Here is a 26496-nt window from a genome sequence, read left to right on the forward strand (position 1 = left end):
ACGATTTATTATACCCATTCGAAACCAACTAGGAGGATCGACGGTATACGATGGATTGCAGATTCGCGTCTTGGCACGGTTTAATCGACTTCGATTGCGTTTAGTGAGAGATAAGGAATAAAAAAAAAAAGAAAAGAAAAGAAAAGAAAAAGAAAACAAACGACTAGTAATGATCTGTTCGTCTGGAATTGTGAGAAACGGCCAAAGTGGATTGTCTTCATTTAATTCGTTAGCTTTCAGATTCTCGAGTCGATTGTCGGAAACTTCACAACAATTACCTCGGCAAAACTAGAGGGGATTTTTTTTTTCTTCTATATTTCTAGCGGACGTATCGGCGGATCAGCTTCTGGCTTCACTCGAGATGAAACGAATTGCAGTCCTGTCAGGAAAATCCGCAACAAGGAACTTATCGTAAATTTGTAAAATATTTACTTTACCAGACGCAAGCGTATGCTGAAGTGTTTGGATAAAAACTGACGTGAATACACCGTTAATAATGCGATTAATAGCGTGGAAACAATTTTTTTATTTAGGAACTGGGGAGTATTGATATTTTTTGTTCAGCTGACCCCACGATCGATTTATCGATTATACGACGTGCGTCCAACTACGTGATAAAAATTGACTCCGGGATGTATATGCACGGCAATTTGAGAAGTAATTTCTATTCCGTGGGTAGTTGTAGAGGAAACGTAGAAGCTATGATCTGTTTAGTTTCTTATGGGTCGTTTTGCCTGCTGTAGCAAAGCGTATAAGCTTCGATTTATCGCCTCGGAAGAGGAATGGGAACAACGGTTAGGGAACAAGCAGCAAATTTAAATATTTGGAACGAAAATAGAGGAGAAAATTTTCAACCAACAGATTACTTCACGGAAATGGAAGACGAAAATGAGACGTTAAAAATCTTCCCGCCGTTAGTATATTTTATCAACACCGAAAAAGAAAAAGATAAAAAAAAAAAAAAAAAAAAATTAGAAAAAAGCCCGGTGTTTATAGCCACACAGAGCTCTTGTATACGCGAATAATCAATCTACGACACGTCGGCATTCGTTTTACAAATTTAGAACATAAAAGAGGCGTCGCACACAGGGCAAGAGTTTAAATGAAAATCATGACTTTCAGGTGAAGTTTGAATACTGCCAAGCGACATTTTTGCTGTATATACGATCATTGTAATAGCTACTGGCCGAATAATCGCAATCCTAACGTCGCGTCGTCAGAAAATCAGATTTAAGAGGGTTGTCTAGTGTGAAGGCTGATTTTTCAAAAGGTTTTTCCGAGTATTTTTTTGAGATAAACCAATGAAATAAAATTTATCATAATTTTCACATTATACTTATTGACATTTAAATAAACTTTGTACATTTTTTGGAGACGAAATATTGAATATAACCTAGTTTATAATGCCCGGTGGGAACGAATGTAAAAAAAAGCGTAGACATGATATCTCAAAACGAACCAAACCGGATTTACTCAAATTTTTACAGTATCTTTATTATACCTATATCTATCGCGTGAACTAGGATAATCATGATTGCTTTGGTAGTTTTTATTTGACGAGTTAAATAAAAGAAAATGATATTTTTTTTCGTAAAATAAAGATGCTGTAAAAATTTGAGCAGGATCGGTCCAATGCCTTTTGAGATTTCATGTCTACACTTTTTTTTACATACGTCCTTATCGGGCAGTATAAATTAGGTTATATTCAATATATCGTCTCAAAAAAATTTACAAAGTTGGTTTAAATGTCAATTAATATAATGTGAAAATTATGATAAATTTTATTTCAATGGTTTGTCTTTATAATAAAATACTTTATAAACCTTAAAAAATAACAGCCTTAAAAAATAACATTCAGTACACCGATAATGTACCAATGAACTTTGGCACCGTATGGAATGTTATTGCAACTTTTCAGCTGTCGAGTAAGTATCATTATCCTTAAGTATTTACCGAGTTAGCCAATTCACGTACGACACGTGCATGTTTGTCATATTTTATACTCATTTCTACCTATATGTTATTCGAATTGCGTAAATAAGGTTGACGCTGTGCGCGAAGATTAAAATACGTCCCCAATTTTTGAAGGAGCATAAAAAAACGTGACGTGTGCATTGAATGAGGCGTATATATATATATATATATATATATATATATATATATATATATATATTTATATTTTGCGACGAACGTGTATTTATAAGCTTCGCTGATCTTGTTAGAAAAATACGGTAAAGTCTTAACGAGCTTGAAATTGCTGTTGATAAAATATGATGGAACAAACGTTTGCTCAGTTTTGATTGCGTCTAGACGGTTATTCGACGGCTCTGATTGCAAGACTGCAGACGTCACGATGCTTTTTTCTGTAAGAGACTTCGCAAGCTAGTTTTGTAATATTCGGTATATCTGTACTATGGAAAGCTTTACCACTGCCTACGAATAAACTAATAAAACGATTGACGGTCTTGCGCATGAGATGAGAAACCGCGCGAGCCTTTAACGTCACCACTTAAATGTCGTTCATGCATTTCAGGACTTGGAGTAACGGGTTGGATTCTATCCAAATTTCAGCTCTTCCATTCGATTTTACCAAACGATCAACGATGATAACTGCGTACGGTTACCTGTACGCAATACTCTTCGAATTTATCGTTACACATTTCTTACAAATAGCCGTATCATTAAATCAAAGCTAGCAAGTGAGTTGAGACTTGTGCGATTACAGCTTTCCAAACCATTGTCACTACGGTCATACTTGCGTTTTATATTATTAGATTCCTCGGCAGCCGAGATTTTTTAAATCTCAGTTCAGTACTCATATATTGTGCGAGTTTTTGTTTCACGTTAAGTTTTCGCTCTCATTTTCGTGTCTTTGAAAGACCAAAAGCATGACTCCTTCGTAAGAAAACGCGAATCAAATTTTACAAAACAATTTCCGAATTCTCGTTGTACTCGCTCGCAGTGACTCGTTTGTCACCATTCATTGTCACTCAACACTCGTTGCCCAAGTCCTTTGACTTTCCAAGAGACTTGGAAGCGGTGCAACGTGTCGCGTTCCGGTCAGTTTGCTAATCATTCTGTAAATTTCTGAGCCGACTACAAGAAAATTCATATTCGAGAAAAACAATTTATTTATACATACCTTAGTGCGGAATATAACGATAAATTTTGGATACGAGCTCGAGATGGAAAACAGAAATCAACACTGCAGCCTTGCAGTCTTGGGATATAAAATATTGAAACTTTTTCTCCTCACATTGTATAAATATCTGTGCAATAACACATTTGTTCGGTTTGTAATGACTATGAAGTGACGAAGTTACACGCCGAAGAAAAGTCGCAGCGTTATTTTGATACCTTCGTAAAAATGTTGCGCTTAATACTCACTTTGCCATCAATGAATCATGCCCAGATATTTTCGTATTTCTTTCATTTATTCATTGCGATTGAACGCTGAAATTCAACTGGATAAGTGAACAAAAATTTTCCAAGATTAGCAAAAGAAGGAGGAGAGAATTATTTGTCCTAGATAACACGTATTTTAACTCATGGTTAAATTATATTGGTGGAACTTTGAAAACTCACATGGTGATGTTTAGTGTAGTAGCGCCAATTCCTGTGCCTTCTAGCCTATGTCTAGTCACGTCTCACAATCAGGGCTGGAAATGTGCCAATACGTGTCACTGTGCTACCAATCGTCAAGTTTTTCCCAATGTATATATATATATATATATAGGTATACATACATACATTATATATGTATATTGAACTGGGAACAGCATCTTACACGTGTTTACACTGCGAGTACAATTGCCCAGCGTGAAAAACTAGAGGATTTTTCATATTGCGCCGAATGATGAAAGATCACTTTAGGTGCGCGGTGGAAAATTAATCAATAACATCAAGGCAATAGTACAGAAATTGTATACGATACTCGCATCTATCATTCTCAGTTGGAACGGATCGATCGTAGATAACGTCTTGTGAAAATAGATTTTCAAGTACAAGTTAATTGAAATTCATCAACGTCAGACCCAATGTGATAACAACATCGATTTGTGTTGGCACTTTGTAACCAACGGAGTCGATTCTTGACTGAAAATTGAAATCCTGACATTCAAACCACTGTCGAATCATCCTGTTGACTTCGAAATTCGTGATTGCCCACGTACGATGTATTTTCGTATGGAAACAATTACGGATCACGGATTCGGTTTACAACTGAAAACAGAACCGCGTTATATGCTTTGAAACGTTATAAACACTGAGGCTGGCACGATGCCATTGCTCTGAATTGCGTGCTGCTCCGAAGCGTGAAAAACGTGTTATAAGTACACGTCTACCCTACCTGGTTGTATAAGCTTTGAGGTAAATTGACGCGAGTCACAAATTGAAACAAGCCCAGAGCTGATATCACAGTTACCGTTCAATTAGGACGTTGAGATCTCGCGGATATCGCTTTCGTTATGCAATGATAAAATTTGCAAAATTCGCAACCAAAACATGAGTACCAAGTGCTTTTGGCTTACAATTGTTGTTCATTTTCATTTAAAACGTTTTCTCATCATCTTTAAAATCTAATAAAGTAGATTTATCTGATTGGTAGTTAGACTTTTTCATAGCCGTCTAAATTGAATTGAACTTATGTTTATTTCAGAAAGATAAGCAAAGTTAACGTATTTTATACACAATTCGGCACACAAGTCGTCGAAGCTAGGAAAGCTTATCCTTCAACTTCATTTTGAGTACAGTAAAGATGACTTGACGTAACCTTGTACAAAGTGCATATTACTTTTTTAGACCCGGCAATCATCGCATCGTGATATCAAAACGATTATCACCTGAATTAACGGAAGTATCCAAGGTGTTTGACAAGATTTACTTATCCGTCATGATAATTAGTCAATAGACACTTCGAAATCACGCTTTCCTGCTGTATTTTCACGATTATTTCGTTCGCGTTGAATTTTGTTAGACGGTGATTTTTGTTAATATTATATGACAAACTCGTCGCCGTCACGTAAGCGTCGGTAGTTAGACATTTTCTCCTCCAGCAAGTCGATCAATTTCTTTTCGATGACCGGAAAGTTCGCATTACTAAACCTGCAGTATTAAAAACCACAGTTAACAGTTTGTGCACTTTGAAATTGTTGATACTTTCCTGTAGGATTTCAAAGTCTGCATTGAATGAGAAAACTGTTGAGGAGGTTGTGCTTTATTCTATCCTGACAACATAGATGAAATGCCTAAATTTTACGATGGAAAATCCATCTTCTTGTCGAATACACAACGCATGCTTTCGATGTCACAAAAAAATCTCTCCATTCTGGTCATAGTATCCAAGATCTTCCGAGTATGAAATAGGATTTTCGCCTGTAATACGTCCGTATTTACTCGTAGTACTTCAATTTTATCTCATCGTTAGACTCAATTCGTGAAAACGCAACGTAATGCACAAACAGCGAATGACGGTTTAATACTGTTTATTAATTTGCTTTTTTGTGGCGATGTTAAATATCTTTGTATCAATATCTCTGTGATAGTAATACATTAAAATACAAATAGAAAGTCTAACTGCAAGTTCTTAGTTAGATGGGGATACTGACGATGTAGAATCAAACAAATCCAGTGTTGGATACTTATCGATGGCAGTACCATTATTCTACTTGACGATCTAGACCAAGGTATTGCTGATGTTTATTTCATTTTCACCATTCGTACAAACGTCAATACGCGTGAAGATTTCATCTTTGATTTACTTTGACGCCTTAGGATGTTACATATTTTATTTCGAATAATCAGTATCCCGTAGATAAATAAAACTTCTTTTTCTATCATTTTACGAAGCTGCCACAGATGTTGCCAAATCACGTAGATATCTGCGCAGAGTTTTGTAGGACTCTGTTCTCGGGAGACAATCGACGAACTTGACTCCGCCGCGCAGCTGACTAAAGTCACCCATTTCCGTGGCCACTAAGTCAATCAATTGCTGTTCGGTAACCTGAAAGATGGCAAAGATATCGTGTGAAGGGAGCTCAAGCTCTATTGAAATATTACCTCAACCACTAAGTTTGAATGATTTTTCTGAAATCCGATTTTAGTAAATGGAAACTGGGAGACCCAGAGACGATGTAACGGTCTTTCACTCTCATCAATGACTTTCGAATGGAAAATCAAAACGTTTGAGTGTTACGTTAGAGATTGCATCGAGGTTTTACTAAGGCATAGGTAACCTCAGCGTCTAGCAGCCGATGATTGTGATGAAGAAAAAAAAATACCTTTTGGTCGGTCGCAGAAGACTCTGCTCTGACTACAAAAGCAACAGGATGCTCATCGTCCAGAGGATGAGGCAAGCCCACGACAGCAACCTCCTTGACACCAGGATGAGGCAAAAGCACATCCTCGATATCAGCTGGAGATATGTGGTAACCTCGATACTTGATCAGATCCTTCAATCTGTCCACCACAAAAATCTCACCGTCCTCGTCATAGTAGCCAAGATCTCCCGAGTGCATCCATCCTTACGTAATGAATTAAAAGGAGACATTTTTCGAACGTCAGTGATAGGTTTGAGTTAATCGGTATCCTGACTATGCTATGCATGTCTAGTTGAATACTGACCTTCCTCGTCGATCGCTTTAGCAGTAGCTTCTGGATTGTTGTAGTAGCCGTTCATCATAGTGCAACTCTTCAACCATAGTTCACCTTCTTTATTGGCTCCCTGTACTTTCCCGGTGGCTGGGTCGACCACTTTCAGCTGGCTATCCTCTAGCACGTGACCGGATGATCCAAATTTCGATCCAGGCGACTGGCGTATGATCACACCACCGACTTCCGTCATACCGTAACCAACGGTGATCGTGGCGCTGGGTACAGCCTTGATAAAGGCCTCTCGAGCAGCAACTGATAGAATGGCTCCACTGCTTGTAACATTTTTCAGGCTGGACAGATCGTATTTTTTCACGGCGTCCGATTTCACCAATCTGTTCATTACATTGACGGGTAAGAAGGCTGAATGTATCTGGAATAAAAAGAAACATGTTATTCTATGCACATCCGCGTCCTCCGTAACAAATAGTTTTACAACTATTTACTTTGAGCTTTTCGATGAGCGCGCAAGCTGTATTCTCGTCGAAGGGCGGCGGTATTAGTCTAGTTGCGTTTGCGCAAACAGTAAAAAGCATGGTGAAAGTTCCAGTGACCCATGCTTGAGGTGTGACGATTAAAGCTCTGTCGGCTTGGAGTACAGTAAGTGCCGGTCGGTTTTGCACCTTCATCAAAACTATGTGTGATAGTGCAACACCTTTCGGCAAGCCTGAGGTTCCAGAAGTACACAGGATTACCGCAGTATCACCAGAACTTTTCACCGGTGTGCATTCGTAGTTTTGGACCTTTTCGTTTTCTTGCTCGTTGATTATTCTTTCAAACTCAAAAAACCCGGAAACGCGACCAAAAACTATGATCTTCAGGTCAAGATTAATTTCTTCGGCCGCCGCGGCAAAGGTGGTAGCTAATTCTTCGTTGACGAATGCCATTTTTGGTGCAGTTGTTTTCATCATATGACAAAAGTCCCCTGGAAAAATTATTTCAGCATCTTTAATGTTGAACGGTTGATTACAACTGTTTTTCGCGCTTGGTGTATACACAGACTTTATTCATCTGTGGCCTAAATTATGTTCATTCTGTTCGTTATGCTCCAGTGATTTATGAATATCGATCGAGTTTGTCGCTCTTACGTCGTAACAGTCTAAGAGTATGGCTATGTGTTTGGTCGGGACAGAACTTAACGTTGCGTCAAGTATTTAATCACAATTGGCACGTAAGAAACTCAGTGGTAAAATATATAATTTTACCAATTACAATAAGTAATATATACTTTCGTCACTACCGTTATATGTTTTACGAGACTTCTACACGGTATTGTGAGGTACGCGATTGTGAAGAAATTTACGTTTGCTCATCCCGACGTATAAGGGATTGAAAATGGCTCCAACGTAGAGGGCTGCGTAACACGGCATCGCGACGTCCAGATGTTGGTTGTCGCAAACTACAACAACGTCTCCTGGGAGCAAACCGTGAGCCTTCATCCACAGAGCACATCTCACGCTCCTGTCCCGCATCTGGTCGAAGGTGTATTCTTCGCCAGTCTTACCATCGATCTGAAACATTTTTCTCCAACATATTACAACAAATATATTTCTGACCACTACGAGCTTTTGTGAAGCAGGCCCACTTCGATTATTCATACTTCCATAATATGGAGCAATATTACGACACGTGTGGCTAGAAGTTAAAAATGGGTAATTTTGAGTAATCGCATATTTACCTGCCCTACTAATTTTGGATTATTTTTCAGACTGGCTAGTATGAGTTCCCCCAAACTGTTGAACTCGAACGGAGGATAAGGAACAACCTTTCCCTTGAGTACATTGTCCTCAAGTGTGAACCTCGAATCATTCTGAAAATAACATTAGGTATAACATTTTTCATGATTTTCCGAAAAGCGGAAATAACTTGAGCCAATCAGTGGAACTTTTGACGTATTCTATACATAGTCCGTAAAGTTTTCTATAAGAAAGCATTGAACGATGCCTTCGTAGAAAATTTTAGGATCCCTGACACCAGAATCGATATAAAAGTCAGAGACCGTTGCGTACTGTTGCTGCCAACTACGTAGAGGTTTAAATCAAGGTGAACTGAGCATCAAAGTGCGCATAAAAATTCAGTAAATTCAGCTCAGTTGAACGAATAAAAAAATAAAATCACAGTCCAGAAAAATGGAAGCCAGTCACCTATCAAGCTTTCTACGTATGTGGAGTGTAAGCAATTCACTTACCATTTTCGCTGTTTGTCGGTAAAATTATACTATTTAGCTTAGATTTTTTGCCACCGTGCTATTTATGTGACTTGAGAAATTTTTTTTTCACTCGTTTAATATCTGTCTTGGAACTCGGTAAGAGTAATCAACAGCACGTTACAACTCGACAGAATGACGATTGTTCAACGAAGAGCGTGTTCTTAAGTGATTCTCTACAATGAAGTGTTAAACCGGTGCAGCGTCGTTGATTCGTTGAAATCGATGTCGATCGGTTGTAATTACTTCTTTGACTGATAGAGTACAAGACGGATTTGATCTCTCTACTCACACAAGTACATCCCGTTCATTCGTTCGATGATTTAGACAGAGTTTCAGACTATATATATCATCCTGAACAGCTCAGGATTATTAAATCTGATTCACCTCAGCCTGGCTTCGTAAGCAATCTGGCAAGGCGTGTCAATGCCACATGCGAAACATCAAAATCACTATACAACCATTATCTATTTTTCCCTATAAGATTATTCGTTTATTCATAGTCTAGCAACGCTGGGTTCGTTACTACCAACTGATGGAAAGTCGTCATGTGTCGTATTTTCTGTACCCAATTCAAAAATTGGTCATGGAAACCACTTTATATAATATCTTATCAGTAACGAGATTTTTCTTTTGCCACCTATACAGGGTGTAACGAAATTGCCAATTGCGGGACACAGCATTGAGGTCATTTCGATAAGTGCAGCCGAGGAAACGGAGAAGAAAAAATTATTTGGACGCTCCGTTTTCTCCAAAAAGCATATGACCGGTAATCAATTGGGAGTGAGCTTTAGATATTTTCACCGAACCAGCACAATCGCCAGATCCAACGGATTACCGCGGATCCGCTCAAATCTACCAAAGTAGATAAAATTATACACTTCTCCAAAAGGATATATTACTAACTCCGGAGTCACTGAATAATCACCTTAACAATGCCTCGGATCCAAGCCAAGGACACGGATGCAGACGAAAAGTCATTTCGCGATTGGACTTGCTCAGCAACGAGCTAACGCCTGATTTGCACCCAATTGGATGGTTTCTTAAAAAAATCGACCATTCATATTTTTTTCTTTTGCGCTGAACCGGTCCTGCTTACGGCGACGAACTCAATACTTCTTCCTACAATCGGAAATTTCGTTACACCCTGTATAACATTCGGTCTATACACGTGCATAGATTACAGGTTTAACTGTATATTGAATTAATTTACTGGATATCGCCAAACTGGACTAGTCCCAAGGCTAATGAATTTATCCATCTATCTATCATTAAAGAAAATTGATTCATTCAAACTGCAATTACAGATTACCGGATCGCCACTTTCGTTACGCAATATAGAATAGATTGTTATCGATATTTTTGTTCGCGTTTCTCTGTAGTTTTGTACATGATAACTATTTACACGTTAGAAACTAGCACGGTCATCATCGACACAGCACAGTTATGCTGAAAAATTGGCTGAAATTTCTAAAGTATGTATTTTTCGTATTTGTGAAATTGTTTTCTAGCTTGGAAAAAAAGGAATAGCTTTATCGAATTCCGTTTATTCCGCTGGGCTGTTTTCCTTGATAGTATTTTAGTTGTACGAGTATATCATATTTGATCACTTCGTACGTATTTGTTTCTTTTCACGTATGTAACGTGTGGAAATTCCCTGACAAACATGATAATATACAGAAAAAATTGATATTTCTTTCGTATAGGCTTTTGGTGCACATGATAGAGATTACATAGCAACACTGTGCAACTGTTTTTTGATTCTTACTTTCGAATGTGGATTAGCTGTTGTGATTGAGAGGATTCGTTCAAGGTAAAATTCATTATATAACATTGATTTTATTCATATCACGAATACAAATGCCTCAATCTAATTATTTTCACTTCAAATACTTTCCAATCGATGTATCGGATGAAATGGTATAAGAGTGTTTGACAGTTAAAACGTACCTATCCTTTAAATTTATTCCTTAACTAACTGCTCTTGGAGATGAGAAAATTTCTGGCTGATCGACACGTTGTTGCCATAGATCTCGCTAGGTCGCGTACATATCCGCGTCGAATATTATTTGACGGTGTTTTCGGTAGGTTATCCAGGAATTTGACTCCACCCCGCAGTCGTTTACTGTCAGCCATTTCGGTCGCCACCAAGTCAATCAATTCCTGTTCTGTAACCTAAAGAATCCCAGAAATTAAGCGTCCATAATATTCGGACTTTCATTATTCTCACACTCAAATAACTTCACGATAATTTTACGTTGGACTTGTCGATATTGTAATTCAGAATTTTTCACGTTGATCTTGACCAGTTCATAGTGTCGCTAAGTAACCGACTTCTACTTGTCGGAACAAATTACCTCTTCTCCGGTGAGAGAAGACTCCGTTCTAACTACAAAAGCAATAGGATGCTCGTCATCCACAGGATGAGGCAAGCCTACGACTGCCACCTCTTTGACACCAGGGTGAGACAAAAGCACACTCTCGACTTCAACCGGATATATGTGATAACCCCTGTATTTAATCAGTTCTTTCAGCCTATCTACCACGAAGATCTCTCCGTCCTCGTCGTAGTAACCAAGATCTCCCGATTGCATCCATCCTTAGAAAAAGTATTAAAATTTGAGATTTTGTAAATTAAAAGTCAAGGGTTGAACTGGAACTTCGAATACATTTGCTAGGAAATATATTACTCAAGTTACCTTCCTCGTCGATGGTTGCGGCTGTATCATCTGGATCGTTATAGTAACAGTTCATCATGGTGTCATTCTTCTACAATAGTTCACCCACCTGATTAGTTCCTAATACTCTGCCCGTATCTGTATCCACTACGTTCAGCTGGCAATTGATTAAGAGGCGGCCACACGATCCGGGTTTTGAGCTGTTTGATTGTACTGATGTGCCAGGTCCTAGTTCTGTCATGCCATAGCCAGCTAGGATGGAAGCGCCTGGTAACTTTTTAGCAAATGCATCGCGGGACGCAACTGACAGTTTGGCTCCACCACAAATTACAGACTTGATACAGGAGAGATCGTACTTACTCAAAGCGTGGGATTTCAATAATCTGTTGACGATATTTGGGGCTACAAAAACTGTTTGTGCCTAAAAAAAAAAAAAAAAATACCAGACATACGTTCAGCAGTGAATTCTACGATTATTTTGTTTACATACGAATCGATAATTTTTATAACTTACTTTGCGTCTTTCAAGAATTTCGGGAGCAAACCCTGCTTCTTCAGCCACAAGGCACACCTCACACTTCTGTCTTGCATTTTTTCGAAGGTATATTCTTCGCCAGTGGCACCATCAATCTGTAATATCATTTGTCATGATAACAAAGTGAAGAAACATTATGTATCTCGATAGAAAATGGCTGGCTTTTACCATTTGTTTTCAGTTCAATGTCATAAGGTGTATCAGATGAATGTACAGCAACCGCTTACCAAGTTCGCTCGAATACTTACTTGTCCCACGAAATTTGGATCGCTTTTCAGTTTGTCTAGAATCATTTCTCCGATACTACCGTAGTCGAAATCGGTACAAGGAATCTCGTTACCTTTGAGTATATTGCTTACGATTGTAAGGCCTGAATTGTCCTGGAAATAAATTCGTAACATCTTAAGTCCATTTTCGTAGTCTGGTAATTCTAGTCTTGAGGAGTTCACACGTTCTCTGTGGTTTTCGGCGAGATTGTACAGTAATGTCACGCATTACTGCACAGTATTCAATGTACGTAACATGCATGGGTGCAGATAACCGTGCAGTAGGCATTTGAGATTTTGACTTGGCTGAATTGGCGTTTCTCAACAAGGCCGAAGCTGTCTTACGCAAGAAATACGTACGTTGATAAAAAGCTTATTCATAGCAGCGTTAATGAGCAGTGTGGTGAACACTATTGTTGACAATCGACGATGGACCGCGCAACACAGTTTCGGGATTTACGTAAGGCAGATATTTTGACTTCACCGCTAGTACCGCATAAAATACTGTCATATGATCAGGTTGTTAAAAGTAAATGAAATGAACTCATTACCAGAAAATGATTTGAACTCACGAAAGCAGAGAGCATGGAACTACGTAGTATCATTTAAACAGTTGTAATTATTAGGTTTTGAAGAAGTCCACAGATAAATTGTGTTATTCGACAATTCGTAGAGTACGGAATCAGCAACGCAGTATTACTACGAGTCTGCATGGAGTAGTCAGATTTTATATGACTATGATATAAAAATGCTATGTGTGTAATTAACTCACCATTTTAGCGTTCCGGATGAAGAATTAGCTTGATAAATTTCGCCACTCGTTATATCGTACGTGATAAAATAAGTACAAACTTGAAATCGGTTTCAAAACTCTGCGAAAGCAGTCAAGAAGAGGTTTGAATTGGACACAATAACACTGGTACAACAAAGAAACTGTTCTTGAGATGTTCTGTGGAATGAGGTATGTTATGTTTAAAGGTATACATACTATACATATAGGTATAATTGGTCAGCTTAGTTCGTAAGATGCCCGCCGACCTCCTACGCCAAGGATGGCGAGACACGTCGTTCGGGCAAAAGTTGTAACCTATGTATTGTGGAACTAATCCACAAAAATAAAGGTCTAGTATATCACGAAGTGAATTAACCCAAGACTCACATTATTTTCTACCTGGATACATAACAAGGTAGTAGGTCGATTTCAGAGTTGACGGTGTTGGTTCGTGATGATGGTTTCTGTTATGCATGACGAAAGTGAGGTATGTATACTCATGAAGATATGCCATAATTCTGTTCATCGCAATTCACGGTGACATGAAAAGACAACCCACCTGATAAGATACATGATCGCTGTCAACAAGGCAATTTTCCGTATTAACTGATTTGATATAATGATGGCATGCTGCATTTACGATATTTTATCATGAGTAGAATGTCACATTTTAAATCCAATTTGCATCGTGAGATCGGCGACCGGAAAAAATTCGAATACTTTAAATCTACACGTGTAGTAGCTTTACGTGTAATACTGCTACTGATAAAGAAGCTTCATTGGCTTGTGTACTCACTGCGTCTTCAACAAAGCACAATCTTTTGTTGTGTAATTCGTCGTACAAACAACCACACACATTTACATTTTGGAACGAAAGTGTGCATCATCAGTACCATGTCGCAAGTGATAAATCGTAATCAAATACGAAAGTTTATAGAGGAAAAAACTGTGAACAAGTATTTGGGAAAGAGGTACTTGGTTTTATAGCTTCTGTTTGAGTAAATGTTCGAAAGTCCAGTCAGTACTGGATTTGTTGCTGGTATTATTGGTATTGGTGCTGGTATTGGAAGGACTGTATACATCAATCCATTAAACGTGACAAAATTAAGCGTAATACTATTTTGAGCGTCTCACGCCCGATGATATAATTTTGTAATAAGTAAAATTATTACTCAAATTTAACTACAATTTTCGTTTGGTGCTGGATTTTAGCTTGCAGGCATCATGTCGGCGTAAAATTACGAAGAAAATTGAACCGGATAGACCAAGACCCAAGTCATTTCGTTGGACTCATCGAAAGTTACAATTAAAATACGTATATACCTCGTATTTCACTGTTACTCTTTACACTAATTATAGAACTAGGCTAAGTTTCTTGGATTTAAGACTCTGTACATATATAACTTTGTATACTGTTGTTTCCCAATATGGATATGGAAAGGATATTAATAAAAACCATCAAAACCATCAAAACACATTGCTTCGTAACTTCTTCCCTGTTGATCCCACGCTTTTTTTCGCTGCGTTTTCTGAGTTCCTGGGGGTCCAATTAGTCGGAAAAGGGTCATTTAAATCGAATCTGGGACCAAGAATTTTCAGATTCAAAAATGAAGGAAAAAGTAAGGCTAACCCCTTTGCATTTTTGGCGAAAATTTTCGCGATTGTGAAAAGTGCTAGAATAAATTCTTTCCGGCACTATTTCGACGTAGTTTTGCAAGAGAAATCGATTGGGCGCACTCCCGATACGCTGCGGGCAGCGGATCGGAAGTTACAGCCAAAAAATCAGAACCTGTGTTTTCGACATTTTTCAGCAGGTGCTTTTTCCTTCGTCATTTCTCTGCTGTTGATCCCACGCTGTTTTCGCTGCGTTTTCTGAGTTCCTGGGGGTCCAATTGGTCAGGAAAGGGTTATTTAAATCGAATCTGGGACCAAAAATTTTTCGGCTGAAAAATGAAAAAAAAGCAAGGCTAACCCCTTTGCATTTTTGGCGAAAATTGTCGCGATTTTGAGAAGTGCTGGAATCAATTCTTTGGCGCACTATATCGACGTAATTTTGCGAGAGAAATCGATTGGGCGCAGTTCGAATACGCTGCGAGCAACGGATCAAAGGTTAGAGCTGAAAAACAAGAATCTGTGAATTCGACATTTTTTGACTGGTGCTCTTTCCGTCGTCATTTCTCTGCTGTTGGTCCTACGCTGTTTTTGCTACGTTTTCTGAGTTTCTGGGGGTCTAATTAGTCATGAAAGAGTCATCCAAATCGAATCTGAGACCAGAAGTTTTTTGCCCAAAAAAAAGTGAGGCTAACCCCTTTGCATTTTTGGCAAAAATTTTAGCGATTTTGAAAAGTGCTAAAACAAATTCTTTCGTGCACTGTTCGGACGTAATTTTGCGAGAGGAATCGATTGGGCGCAGTCCCAATACGCTGCGATCGACGCATCAAAAGTTACAGCCAAAAAACGAGAACCTGTGTTTTCGACATTTTTCAGCAGGTGCTTTTTCGCTCGCCATTTCTCACCTGTTGGTCCTACGCTCTTTTTGCTGCGATTTCTGAGTTCCTGAGGGTCCAATTGGTAGGATAAGGGTCATTTAAATCGAATCCGAGACCAAAAGTTTTTTGCCCAAAAAAAAAGTAAGGCTAACCCCTTTGTGTTTTTGGCGAAAATTTTGGCGATTTTGAAAAGTGCTGGAATCAATTCTTTGGCGCACTATGTCGACGTAATTTTGCGAGAAAAATCGATTGGGCGCGGTTGGAATACGCTGCGAGTGGTGGGTCAAAAGTTACAGCCAAAAAACCAGAACCTGAATTTTCGACATTTTTCAGCAGGTGCTTTTTCGCTCGCCATTTCTCACCTGTTGGTCCTACGCTCTTTCTGCTGCGATTTCTGAGTTCCTGAGGGTCCAATTGGTAAGATAAGGGTCATTTAAATCGAATCCGAGACCAAAAGTTTTTTGCCCAAAAAAAAAGTGAGGCTAACCCCTTTGCATTTTTGGCAAAAATTTTAGCGATTTTGAAAAGTGCTAAAACAAATTCTTTCGTGCACTGTTCGGACGTAATTTTGCGAGAGGAATCGATTGGGCGCGGTTGGAATACGCTGCGAGTGGTGGGTCAAAAGTTACAGCCAAAAAACCAGAACCTGAATTTTCGACATTTTTCAGCAGGTGCTTTTTCGCTCGCCATTTCTCACCTGTTGGTCCTACGCTCTTTCTGCTGCGATTTCTGAGTTCCTGAGGGTCCAATTGGTAAGATAAGGGTCATTTGAATCGAATCCGAGACCAAAAGTTTTTTGCCCAAAAAAAAGTAAGGCTAACCCCTTTGTGTTTTTGGCGAAAATTTTGGCGATTTTGAAAAGTGCTGGAATCAATTCTGTGGCCCACTATATCGACGTAATTTTGCGAGAGAAATCGATTGGGCGCAGTCCCAATACGCTGCGATCGACGCATCAAAAGTTACAGCCAAAAAACGAGAACCTGTGTTTTCGACATTTTCCAGCAGGTGCTTTTTCGCTCGCCACTTCTCACCTGTTGGTCCTACGCTCTTTTTGCTGCGATTTCTGAGTTCCTGAGGGTCCAATTGGTAGGATAAGGGTCATTTAAATCGAATCCGAGACCAAAAGTTTTTTGCCCAAAAAAAAAGTAAGGCTAACCCCTTTGTGTTTTTGGCGAAAATTTTGGCGATTTTGAAAAGTGCTGGAATCAATTCTGTGGCCCACTATATCGACGTAATTTTGCGAGAGAAATCGATTGGGCGCGGTTGGAATACGCTGCGAGTGGTGGGTCAAAAGTTACAGCCAAAAAACTAGAACCTGAATTTTCGACATTTTTCAGCAGGTGCTTTTTCGCTCGCCATTTCTGACCTGTTGGTCCTACGCTCTTTCTGCTGCGATTTCTGAGTTCCTGAGGGTCCAATTGGTAAGATAAGGGTCATTTAAATCGAATCCGAGACCAAAAGTTTTTTGCCCAAAAAAAAAGTAAGGCTAACCCCTTTGTGTTTTTGGCGAAAATTTTGGCGATTTTGAAAAGTGCTGGAATCAATTCTATGGCCCACTATATCGACGTAATTTTGCGAGAGAAATCGATTGGGCGCAGTCCCAATACGCTGCGATCGACGCATCAAAAGTTACAGCCAAAAAACGAGAACCTGTGTTTTCGACATTTTTCAGCAGGTGCTTTTTCGCTCGCCATTTCTCACCTGTTGGTCCTACGCTCTTTTTGCTGCGATTTCTGAGTTCCTGAGGGTCTAATTGGTAAGATACGGGTCATTTAAATCGAATCCGAGATCAAAAGTTTTTTGCCCAAAAAAAAAGTAAGGCTAACCCCTTTGTGTTTTTGGCGAAAATTTTGGCGATTTTGAAAAGTGCTGGAATCAATTCTCTGGCCCACTATATCGACGTAATTTTGCGAGAGTAATCGATTGGACGCAGTCCCAATACGCTGCGATCGACGCATCAAAAGTTACAGCCAAAAAACGAGAACCTGTGTTTTCGACATTTTTCAGCAGGTGCTTTTTCGCTCGCCACTTCTCACCTGTTGGTCCTACGCTCTTTTTGCTGCGATTTCTGAGTTCCTGAGGGTCCAATTGGTAGGATAAGGGTCATTTAAATCAAATCCGAGACCAAAAGTTTTTTGCCCAAAAAAAAAGTAAGGCTAACCCCTTTGTGTTTTTGGCGAAAATTTTGGCGATTTTGAAAAGTGCTGGAATCAATTCTGTGGCCCACTATATCGACGTAATTTTGCGAGAGAAATCGATTGGGCGCAGTCCCAATACGCTGCGATCGACGCATCAAAAGTTACAGCCAAAAAACGAGAACCTGTGTTTTCGACATTTTTCAGCAGGTGCTTTTTCGCTCGCCACTTCTCACCTGTTGGTCCTACGCTCTTTTTGCTGCGATTTCTGAGTTCCTGAGGGTCCAATCGGTAGGATAAGGGTCATTTAAATCGAATCCGAGACCAAAAGTTTTTTGCCCAAAAAAAAAGTAAGGCTAACCCCTTTGTGTTTTTGGCGAAAATTTTGGCGATTTTGAAAAGTGCTGGAATCAATTCTGTGGCCCACTACATCGACGTAATTTTGCGAGAGAAATCGATTGGGCGCGGTTGGAATACGCTGCGAGTGGTGGGTCAAAAGTTACAGCCAAAAAACCAGAACCTGAATTTTCGACATTTTTCAGCAGGTGCTTTTTCGCTCGCCATTTCTCACCTGTTGGTCCTACGCTCTTTCTGCTGCGATTTCTGAGTTCCTGAGGGTCCAATTGGTAAGATAAGGGTCATTTAAATCGAATCCGAGACCAAAAGTTTTTTGCCCAAAAAAAAAGTAAGGCTAACCCCTTTGTGTTTTTGGCGAAAATTTTGGCGATTTTGAAAAGTGCTGGAATCAATTCTGTGGCCCACTACATCGACGTATTTTTGCGAGAGAAATCGATTGGGCGCGGTTGGAATACGCTGCGAGTGGTGGGTCAAAAGTTACAGCCAAAAACCAGAACCTGAATTTTCGACATTTTTCAGCAGGTGCTTTTTCGCTCGCCATTTCTCACCTGTTGGTCCTACGCTCTTTCTGCTGCGATTTCTGAGTTCCTGAGGGTCCAATTGGTAAGATAAGGGTCATTTAAATCAAATCCGAGACCAAAAGTTTTTTGCCCAAAAAAAAAGTAAGGCTAACCCCTTTGTGTTTTTGGCGAAAATTTTGGCGATTTTGAAAAGTGCTGGAATCAATTCTCTGGCCCACTATATCGACGTAATTTTGCGAGAGTAATCGATTGGGCGCAGTCCCAATACGCTGCGATCGACGCATCAAAAGTTACAGCCAAAAAACGAGAACCTGTGTTTTCGACATTTTTCAGCAGGTGCTTTTTCGCTCGCCACTTCTCACCTGTTGGTCCTACGCTCTTTTTGCTGCGATTTCTGAGTTCCTGAGGGTCCAATTGGTAGGATAAGGGTCATTCAAATCGAATCCGAGACCAAAAGTTTTTTGCCCAAAAAAAAAGTAAGGCTAACCCCTTTGTGTTTTTGGCGAAAATTTTGGCGATTTTGAAAAGTGCTGGAATCAATTCTTTGGCGCACTATGTCGACGTAATTTTGCGAGAGAAATCGATTGGGCGCGGTTGGAATACGCTGCGAGTGGTGGGTCAAAAGTTACAGCCAAAAAACCAGAACCTGAATTTTCGACATTTTTCAGCAGGTGCTTTTTCGCTCGCCATTTCTCACCTGTTGGTCCTACGCTCTTTCTGCTGCGATTTCTGAGTTCCTGAGGGTCCAATTGGTAAGATAAGGGTCATTTAAATCGAATCCGAGACCAAAAGTTTTTTGCCCAAAAAAAAAGTAAGGCTAACCCCTTTGTGTTTTTGGCGAAAATTTTGGCGATTTTGAAAAGTGCTGGAATCAATTCTGTGGCCCACTACATCGACGTAATTTTGCGAGAGAAATCGATTGGGCGCGGTTGGAATACGCTGCGAGTGGTGGGTCAAAAGTTACAGCCAAAAAACCAGAACCTGAATTTTCGACATTTTTCAGCAGGTGCTTTTTCGCTCGCCATTTCTCACCTGTTGGTCCTACGCTCTTTCTGCTGCGATTTCTGAGTTCCTGAGGGTCCAATTGGTAAGATAAGGGTCATTTAAATCGAATCCGAGACCAAAAGTTTTTTGCCCAAAAAAAAAGTAAGGCTAACCCCTTTGTGTTTTTGGCGAAAATTTTGGCGATTTTGAAAAGTGCTGGAATCAATTCTGTGGCCCACTACATCGACGTAATTTTGCGAGAGAAATCGATTGGGCGCGGTTGGAATACGCTGCGAGTGGTGGGTCAAAAGTTACAGCCAAAAAACCAGAACCTGAATTTTCGACATTTTTCAGCAGGTGCTTTTTCGCTCGCCATTTCTCACCTGTTGGTCCTACGCTCTTTCTGCTGCGATTTCTGAGTTCCTGAGGGTCCAATTGGTAAGATAAGGGTCATTTAAATCGAATCCGAGACCAAAAGTTTTTTGCCCAAAAAAAAAGTAAGGCTAACCCCTTTGTGTTTTTGGCGAAAATTTTGGGGATTTTGAAAAGTGCTGGAATCAATTCTTTGGCGCACTATATCGACGTAATTTTGCGAGAGAAATCGATTGGGCGCGGTTGGAATACGCTGCGAGTGGTAGGTCAAAAGTTACAGCCAAAAAACCAGAACCTGAATTTTCGACATTTTTCAGCAGGTGCCTTTTCGCTCGCCATTTCTCACCTGTTGGTCCTACGCTCTTTTTGCTGTGATTTCTGAGTTCCTGAGGGTCCAATTGGTAAGATAAGGGTCATTTAAATCGAATCCGAGACCAAAAGTTTTTTGCCCAAAAAAAAAGTAAGGCTAACCCCTTTGTGTTTTTTGCGAAAATTTTGGCGATTTTGAAAAGTGCTGGAATCAATTCTCTGGCGCACTATACCGACGTAATTTTGCAAGAGAAATCGATTGGGCGCAGTCCCAATACGCTGCGATCGACGCATCAAAAGTTACAGCCAAAAAACGAGAACCTGTGTTTTCGACATTTTTCAGCAGGTGATTTTTTCTTCGTAACTTCTCTCCTGTTGATCCCACGCTGTTTTCGCTGCGTTTCCTGAGTTCCTGGGGGTCCAATCAGTCAGGAAAGGGTCATTTGAATCGAATCTGAGACCACAAATTTTTCGCTCCAAAATTAAAGAAAAAAGTGAGGCTAACCCCTTTGCTTTTTAGGCAAAAATTTTCGCGATTTTGAAAAGTGCTGGAATAAATTTATCCTGACACTGTTTCGACGTCATCTTGCGAAACAAATCGATTAAGCACAGACCGAATGCGTTGTCATCAATGAATGTAAAGTTATGGCCGAAATGCATGTGACGGGTTCGCTAAAAGGTGGGGAAGAAAAATTACAAATTCATTGATCAAAATTTGAGTTTATTAGACATGCCCTAATGGTTGTACAAGGGTTCAGGTGTCAGTGTGTAGTGATTCAACAACTTAATAAACAGAATCAAAGTGACAGAGAAACACGACTGCTAAATTTGTTCAAACATTCAATAATTTCAATTGCAATATGCGGAAACCGGTATGCATCATACGCTGTCTGAAGAAAAATATGACAAGTACTATATGAAATAGTTCCTATCATACTTATAATATAATATTACAAGGTTGCTAAGTTTTCAAATCTAACTGAAAAGAGGCGTGCGACGCCGGACGCGCACCGAAAGTGAAAACTTTCAGCGGAGTTATCGTCTTTCTTTGTCCCTCTCTCTTTCCTTATATATTAATACATGTATTTGGGATAGAATTCATTTATATAGTAGTAATAAACATGGTCTTAATATAAGAACTTTTTATTTAAAAAATCGGCCACTTTAGTCAAATTTCATATTGTTATTCACTGACAAATGTTTTCATATTATTTGTATCAAGACTGGATTTTTCACAGGTTTATTGCGAAATTTATCACTCATACAAAGCTTGCACAGTCGAAAGCACTCTTACGATTCCTATATTTTACTGTTCGCTTCGGATAAACCAAGCGAAGTTTTACTGCTGTCAATCCAGACGTCGGGGTGGTTGTACATTATAATGAATATTGCAAGCGATCTTTCTATGTTGCCCCCACAGCTCTTGCCAATTTGCGGACATCTCTGCGCTGAACTTTGTTTGATGGGGTTTTTGGTAAATGATCCACAAATCTAACACCACCACGTAGCCGTTTACTGTCAGCCATTTCTGTAGCGACCAAGTCAATTAACTCCTCCTCCGTAACCTGAAAATCGAATTTATGAGGTTAGACAAAGAGACCACTGAATATTTGTGTACTCTTAATCGGGGTAAAGACCTTAGACAGCAGCGAATTGGTTTAGCTAGTAAATGATGGTTTCAAAATAATTCGTTTGGAAAAATCTTTTGATTCTTTTATAGTCTTTTTCGCTCAAGGGTTCATTTTTTAGGAATGTTCACATTCGTCGTTTCCACTCTCACACCATTTATATTAAACATGATCTTATCATAAATAGAAACTATATAGCCTTAGTGAATTTCAATCATATCTCGATGAATTACTGCGCTGAACAGTAGATGGACTAGTGTTCACTCTGAATGAAAATTATGTTGCAGTTTTTTTAGAACATAGTACCTGTTTGTCAGTTATTGCAGCTTGCCTTCGAACCACGAAAGCAATGGGATGCTCGTTGTCTACAGGATGCGGTACACTTACAACCACAGCTTCCTTGACTCCAGGATGAGACAAAAGCACATCTTCGATATCAGCTGGAGATATTTGATAACCCTGATATTTGATCATTTCTTTTAGTCTGTCTACAATAAAGATTTCCCCGTCCTCGTCATAGTAGCCAAGATCTCCCGAGTGCAACCATCCTTAAATGGAAATTCAAAAGGCAACATCCTTAGAATCGAAGCCAGAAGTTAATCTTCATATGAGTATCCAAAATATTGTCTATCAAATTTATAAATATACTCACCTTCCTCGTCAATTGTGCACGCTGTAGCTTGTGGATCCTTGTAGTAATGAGCCATCGTGGTCCCATTCTTGAGCAATAGTTCACCCAATTGATTGACTCCCAGTAGTCGGCCGGTATCTGGATCGACGACTTTTAGCTGGCAATTGTCCAAGATGGAACCACATGATCCAGGTTTCGAGTTCTTCGTCTGAATTGAAATGGCACCTCCGACTTCCGTCATGCCATAACCCACGATGATCGAGGCATGTGGTAACATCTCATTGAAGGCTTCCCGAGTATTAGCGGGTAGAACAGAACCACCGCACATGACTGTCTCGAGACTAGAGAGGTCATATTTTTTCAACGCATCTGACTTTACTAATCTAACGAGCATGCTGGGGCTCAAAAGAGCTGATTTTATCTGGAAAAAGGGTAACGTATCACTGGGTACTCGTCCGTTGTCAAGCTGTTCCACCTAGGATTGAATAGGATTTGTAACTTACTTTAAACTTTTCGATAAGCGCACATGCTGTGTACTCTTCGAAGGGCGGTGGTAAAAGCCTGGTTGAATTTGCGGCTACAGCAATCAGCATGGAATATACCCCGCTGATCCATGCTAGACATGAGATAATCAGCGCTGTATCGTTAAATACGTCAGCGAAGGACGTATGCAATTGGTTAAGGATAAGTGCATGGGTCAATGCAACACCTTTTGGGAAACCTGAGGTCCCAGAGGTGCACATAATTACTGCAGTCTCGTCAGAACTTTTTATCGGTGTGCATCTGTAGTGCTGGACCTCTTCGACTGTTTGTTCAGCAATCACTTCTTGAAACGCAAGAAAGCCTGGAACGCGGCCTAGTACAACAATTTTCACGTCTAGCTCTGTTTCTTTGACCGCCTCGGCAAAGGTAGTGGCTATATCTTCGTTGACGAATGCCATCTTTGGGGAGGTGATTTTCAACACATGACTAAAGTCCCCTGGAAAAATAATTTCAGCATTTTTAACGTGGGAGGCTTAATATAATATTAATAACCCGTGTTCGTTTGCGGCCTTAATTTTGTTCATTTTGTGTATCATATCCCACTGTATATTCGAGTACTGATTAAGTTTGTCCATCTCGTGTCACAACAATGCACACGTATGTGTATGAGTTTAGTCACGATAAAACTTAACGGTGTGTCAAGCATTTGTTTAGAATTATGACCCAAATTAGTTGGGAAATGTACGATTAGTCAATTGAAATAATTAGTAATACTTCCATGGCTGCTGTTATTATTCCAATGAGTCTGGTATATTTGAGTTTATGAACTTTGTCATCGAAAAACAATTTACTTTTGTTCATCCCAACGTCCAAGGGGTTGATTACGGCTCCAAGATACAGGGTTGCGAAACACGGCAGCGCGAGGTCTAGCTGATTGTGAGAGCACATTGTAACAACGTCTCCCGGAAGTAAGCCCTGTTTCCTCATCCACAAGGCGCATCTTACGCTTCCATCTCGCATCGTGTTGAAGGTGTATTTTTCGCCAGTAGTAACATCAATCTAAAATATCGTTTTCCAACATATTATAACAGATATGTTTCGGAATAAAATATTTTTTCGTGAAGGAAAGCTTGCTTCAGTTATCGATACTTCCATCATCGGTGCAATATTACTACAGAACTGGTTAGAAGATATCTGAAAATCAGTCATTCAGCGTCCTCTCGCACACTCACCTGTCCTACCAATTCCGGATTGTTTTTCAGTCTTGCTAGTACAAGTTCTCCAAAGCTGGTGTATTCGAACGGAGGAAAGGGAACAACTTTACCCTTGAGTATGTTGTTCTCAATTGTGATCCTCGAATCATTCTGAAAATAATTTCATAATTTTTCTCACCAGCTTACGCATGTAGCCGGTACTGTTTTCTAGATAATAGTGTATAAAAAAAAAACAAAAAAAAAAAAATCTCCAACAAAAACCCTTACGTGTTTCCGCGCCAAACGATTAGTTCTCGATACCTATAAACTGATATAAAATGTCCGTGTGCTCAAAGTAACGAATATTTTACCTGGCAGATGATTTCAAATCGCAGGATATATCGATGGCGATAATGCAAAAAGCGAGCCTCAATCGAGTCTGCTATTTGATCAAATATAAAGTGGTTCTAATTTTAACCACGTCACCGATGCGGATCAAGATCCACACGTAAGAGCGCAGTCAATTTATCTTATTGTTAATTGAATTAACCAGTTCAATGTCAGGGAATTTAGTGAACTTCTCCGACATCGAAATACTAAAAGTGTCGAAAAAAGTATCTAGACATCGGACAATTTGTGTACTTTCGGACGTCTCTAGCCAACTTACTCACCATTTTTGTATTTGAGAGTGAAAATCTGCCTTCAACTTCGATTTTTTACTATTGTAATTGATGGGATCTGATAATGTGCCGCTAGAAAATGTTTCAAACAGTACATCAGTCTTACGACTGAGGGAGAGCGAATAACACGTTTCAACTAGAACGAATGACGATTGGCCAAAGACGAGCGTGTTCTTAAGAGACTCTTTACAACGAAATGGTGAGCTTGTGTCATGTTGTTGTCTCATGAAAATCGGTGTCCGTGGGTGATGATAGTTCGGTTGGCTGTGAAAGAAACGATAGATTACGATGCTATGCACTTACACGAGATACTTTGATGCCGTTGCGAGGGTGTATCATCAAAGAGAATTGAATATCATGCAAACGCAAGTCACGCCGCGCCGTCTGAATTCTTCTTGCAAGAACTTGTTTGTAATTTAAACAGTAATGATGAGTTTTCAAATAGCCACTAGTACGGACTTCTATCTGCCTCTTCGTTCCTAGTTCATTGTAATTTTCTAGATAATGAACTAGCAGGTGCAGATTCTCGGCATTGTCATTTTTATTGTCATTACAGTGATTAGGTTACTGAATAAATCGCAGGTGTTCCTGGTACCGTGTGCGTAAACATATTTTTACAAATGTAAGAAAATTATGACAGGCTCGGAACTCTGTACGTAAATTTTAACGCTTACTCAATTTTTACGTGTAATAATCGATCGTGTAATGCTCTTGGTATTGGATTTGACAAAGACATATTCTGATTCTGTTTTCAGAAATGAATGGATTTTAAGATGATATTAATATTATGATTTGAAAAATCGCAATCTGCTTAACGGAAACATTCGATTTTCATTACTTTTGAGAAACTTCTTTTGCAACGTATATCGAGGTTCGTGCTATTCATGCTATTGTTGTACTATTAAAGTGTACGATTGGCTAAAAGTTGAACTGAATAAATTCAATTGGCGATGCTTGGGATTTGTGCAGTGAATCGAGCGATGACAGTTGCAATTTTAGATAGTAGCAACACATTGCAACGTTTCGCATTCCGTATACCTATGTGGATGAAAAACTAGAGTACAATTTAATCGCGACGAGCAGTTATCCTCCAGGTGATCATGGATGTTTCTACTTTCCGTTTTGGAGTGATAAAAGTATATTTCAATCGAGATTTACAAACATGTTTAAAATTGGATCAACGATGGCGTCAGCGATCCATTATTCTGAGACTTATCGAATTATTACGTTTAGACAGATAAGATTACGAAGTTCATATAACGGGAAAATCGTTTACTAGCTTATGCAATGCAGCACTGTTCACGCTGATTATATAGACTGCTTAATGGCTGCGAGACAAACTCGGTTTAGAACTATTTTTAATACTTTTAAAATACGTGAAGTATGATTAGGTTTTTTTAACCTTGACAGTAAATACTTTCTCGAAAAGAAGTCAGAATTCATGATTACACTAAACTGGATGTTTTTTTTTTTTACATCTACATTATATAATCGCGATTTTTACTGTATCCCAAACGTGAATTACATTATTATATGTGGGTTTTGAACGGTTGTAATGTCAATCGGTATTACTTGCAGCCAAAACTGAAATCAAACCGATCAAATTACA

General features: G+C 39.3%; 3 protein-coding genes and 1 long non-coding RNA gene across 5 annotated transcripts; all 4 read right to left on the reverse strand.

Annotated features, from left to right (window-relative positions):
* Window positions 1–5104: 5104 nt before the first annotated feature.
* LOC107216579 (4-coumarate--CoA ligase 1) lies at window positions 5105–9247 on the reverse strand. 2 transcript variants are annotated; one of them, XM_046731338.1, is made up of 7 exons: window positions 9147–9247; window positions 8327–8458; window positions 7952–8159; window positions 7095–7573; window positions 6622–7021; window positions 6279–6520; window positions 5105–6001 (listed from the first exon to the last, which is right to left on the reverse strand). In XM_046731338.1, exons 3-7 carry the CDS (start codon window positions 8118–8120, stop codon window positions 5840–5842), a joined length of 1452 nt encoding a protein of 483 aa, XP_046587294.1. In that variant the 5' UTR covers window positions 8121–8159; window positions 8327–8458; window positions 9147–9247; the 3' UTR covers window positions 5105–5839. The 2 variants fall into 2 exon arrangements, with proteins under 2 accessions (XP_046587294.1, XP_015509304.1); XM_015653818.2 differs by lacking the exon at window positions 9147–9247 and adding an exon at window positions 8837–9140 and having other exon boundaries at window positions 5106–6001.
* Window positions 9248–10736: 1489 nt separating this feature from the next.
* On the reverse strand, window positions 10737–12114 carry LOC107216570 (4-coumarate--CoA ligase 3-like). Its single transcript, XM_046731339.1, is given in 5 exon segments — window positions 10737–11029; window positions 11212–11453; window positions 11554–11784; window positions 11893–11953; window positions 12047–12114. Coding segments are annotated over 3 exon segments (663 nt in total). The 5' UTR covers window positions 11774–11784; window positions 11893–11953; window positions 12047–12114; the 3' UTR covers window positions 10737–10828.
* LOC124292877 lies at window positions 12109–13233 on the reverse strand. Its single transcript, XR_006902826.1, has 3 exons — window positions 13106–13233; window positions 12316–12447; window positions 12109–12162 (listed from the first exon to the last, which is right to left on the reverse strand). It is a non-coding gene; the product is annotated as an uncharacterized LOC124292877 (long non-coding RNA).
* A 7739-nt stretch (window positions 13234–20972) lies between these two features.
* LOC107225569 (4-coumarate--CoA ligase 1) lies at window positions 20973–25042 on the reverse strand. Its single transcript, XM_015666082.2, has 7 exons — window positions 24879–25042; window positions 24247–24378; window positions 23866–24073; window positions 23035–23510; window positions 22553–22952; window positions 22207–22448; window positions 20973–21837 (listed from the first exon to the last, which is right to left on the reverse strand). The coding sequence occupies exons 1-7, from the start codon at window positions 24879–24881 to the stop codon at window positions 21676–21678; spliced, it is 1623 nt and encodes a 540-aa protein (XP_015521568.1). The 5' UTR covers window positions 24882–25042; the 3' UTR covers window positions 20973–21675.
* Between the last annotated feature and the right edge of the window lie 1454 nt (window positions 25043–26496).

The sequence above is a fragment of the Neodiprion lecontei genome, chromosome 2, assembly GCF_021901455.1.
Source record: "Neodiprion lecontei isolate iyNeoLeco1 chromosome 2, iyNeoLeco1.1, whole genome shotgun sequence".
In the NCBI taxonomy this organism is placed as follows: Eukaryota; Metazoa; Arthropoda; class Insecta; order Hymenoptera; family Diprionidae; genus Neodiprion; species Neodiprion lecontei.

Excerpts from the sequence above, each read along its gene's own strand:
- LOC107216579 (XM_015653818.2), bottom strand. Across the intron at positions 6,521-6,621 it reads TAAAGCGATCGACGAGGAAG|GATGGATGCACTCGGGAGAT; the intron begins GTCAGTATTCAA and ends TCATTACGTAAG. Across the intron at positions 6,002-6,278 it reads CTTCTGCGACCGACCAAAAG|GTTACCGAACAGCAATTGAT; the intron begins GTATTTTTTTTT and ends GCCATCTTTCAG.
- LOC107225569 (XM_015666082.2), bottom strand. Across the intron at positions 22,953-23,034 it reads CGCTTATCGAAAAGTTTAAA|ATAAAATCAGCTCTTTTGAG; the intron begins GTAAGTTACAAA and ends CCCTTTTTCCAG. Across the intron at positions 22,449-22,552 it reads GTGCACAATTGACGAGGAAG|GATGGTTGCACTCGGGAGAT; the intron begins GTGAGTATATTT and ends TTTCCATTTAAG.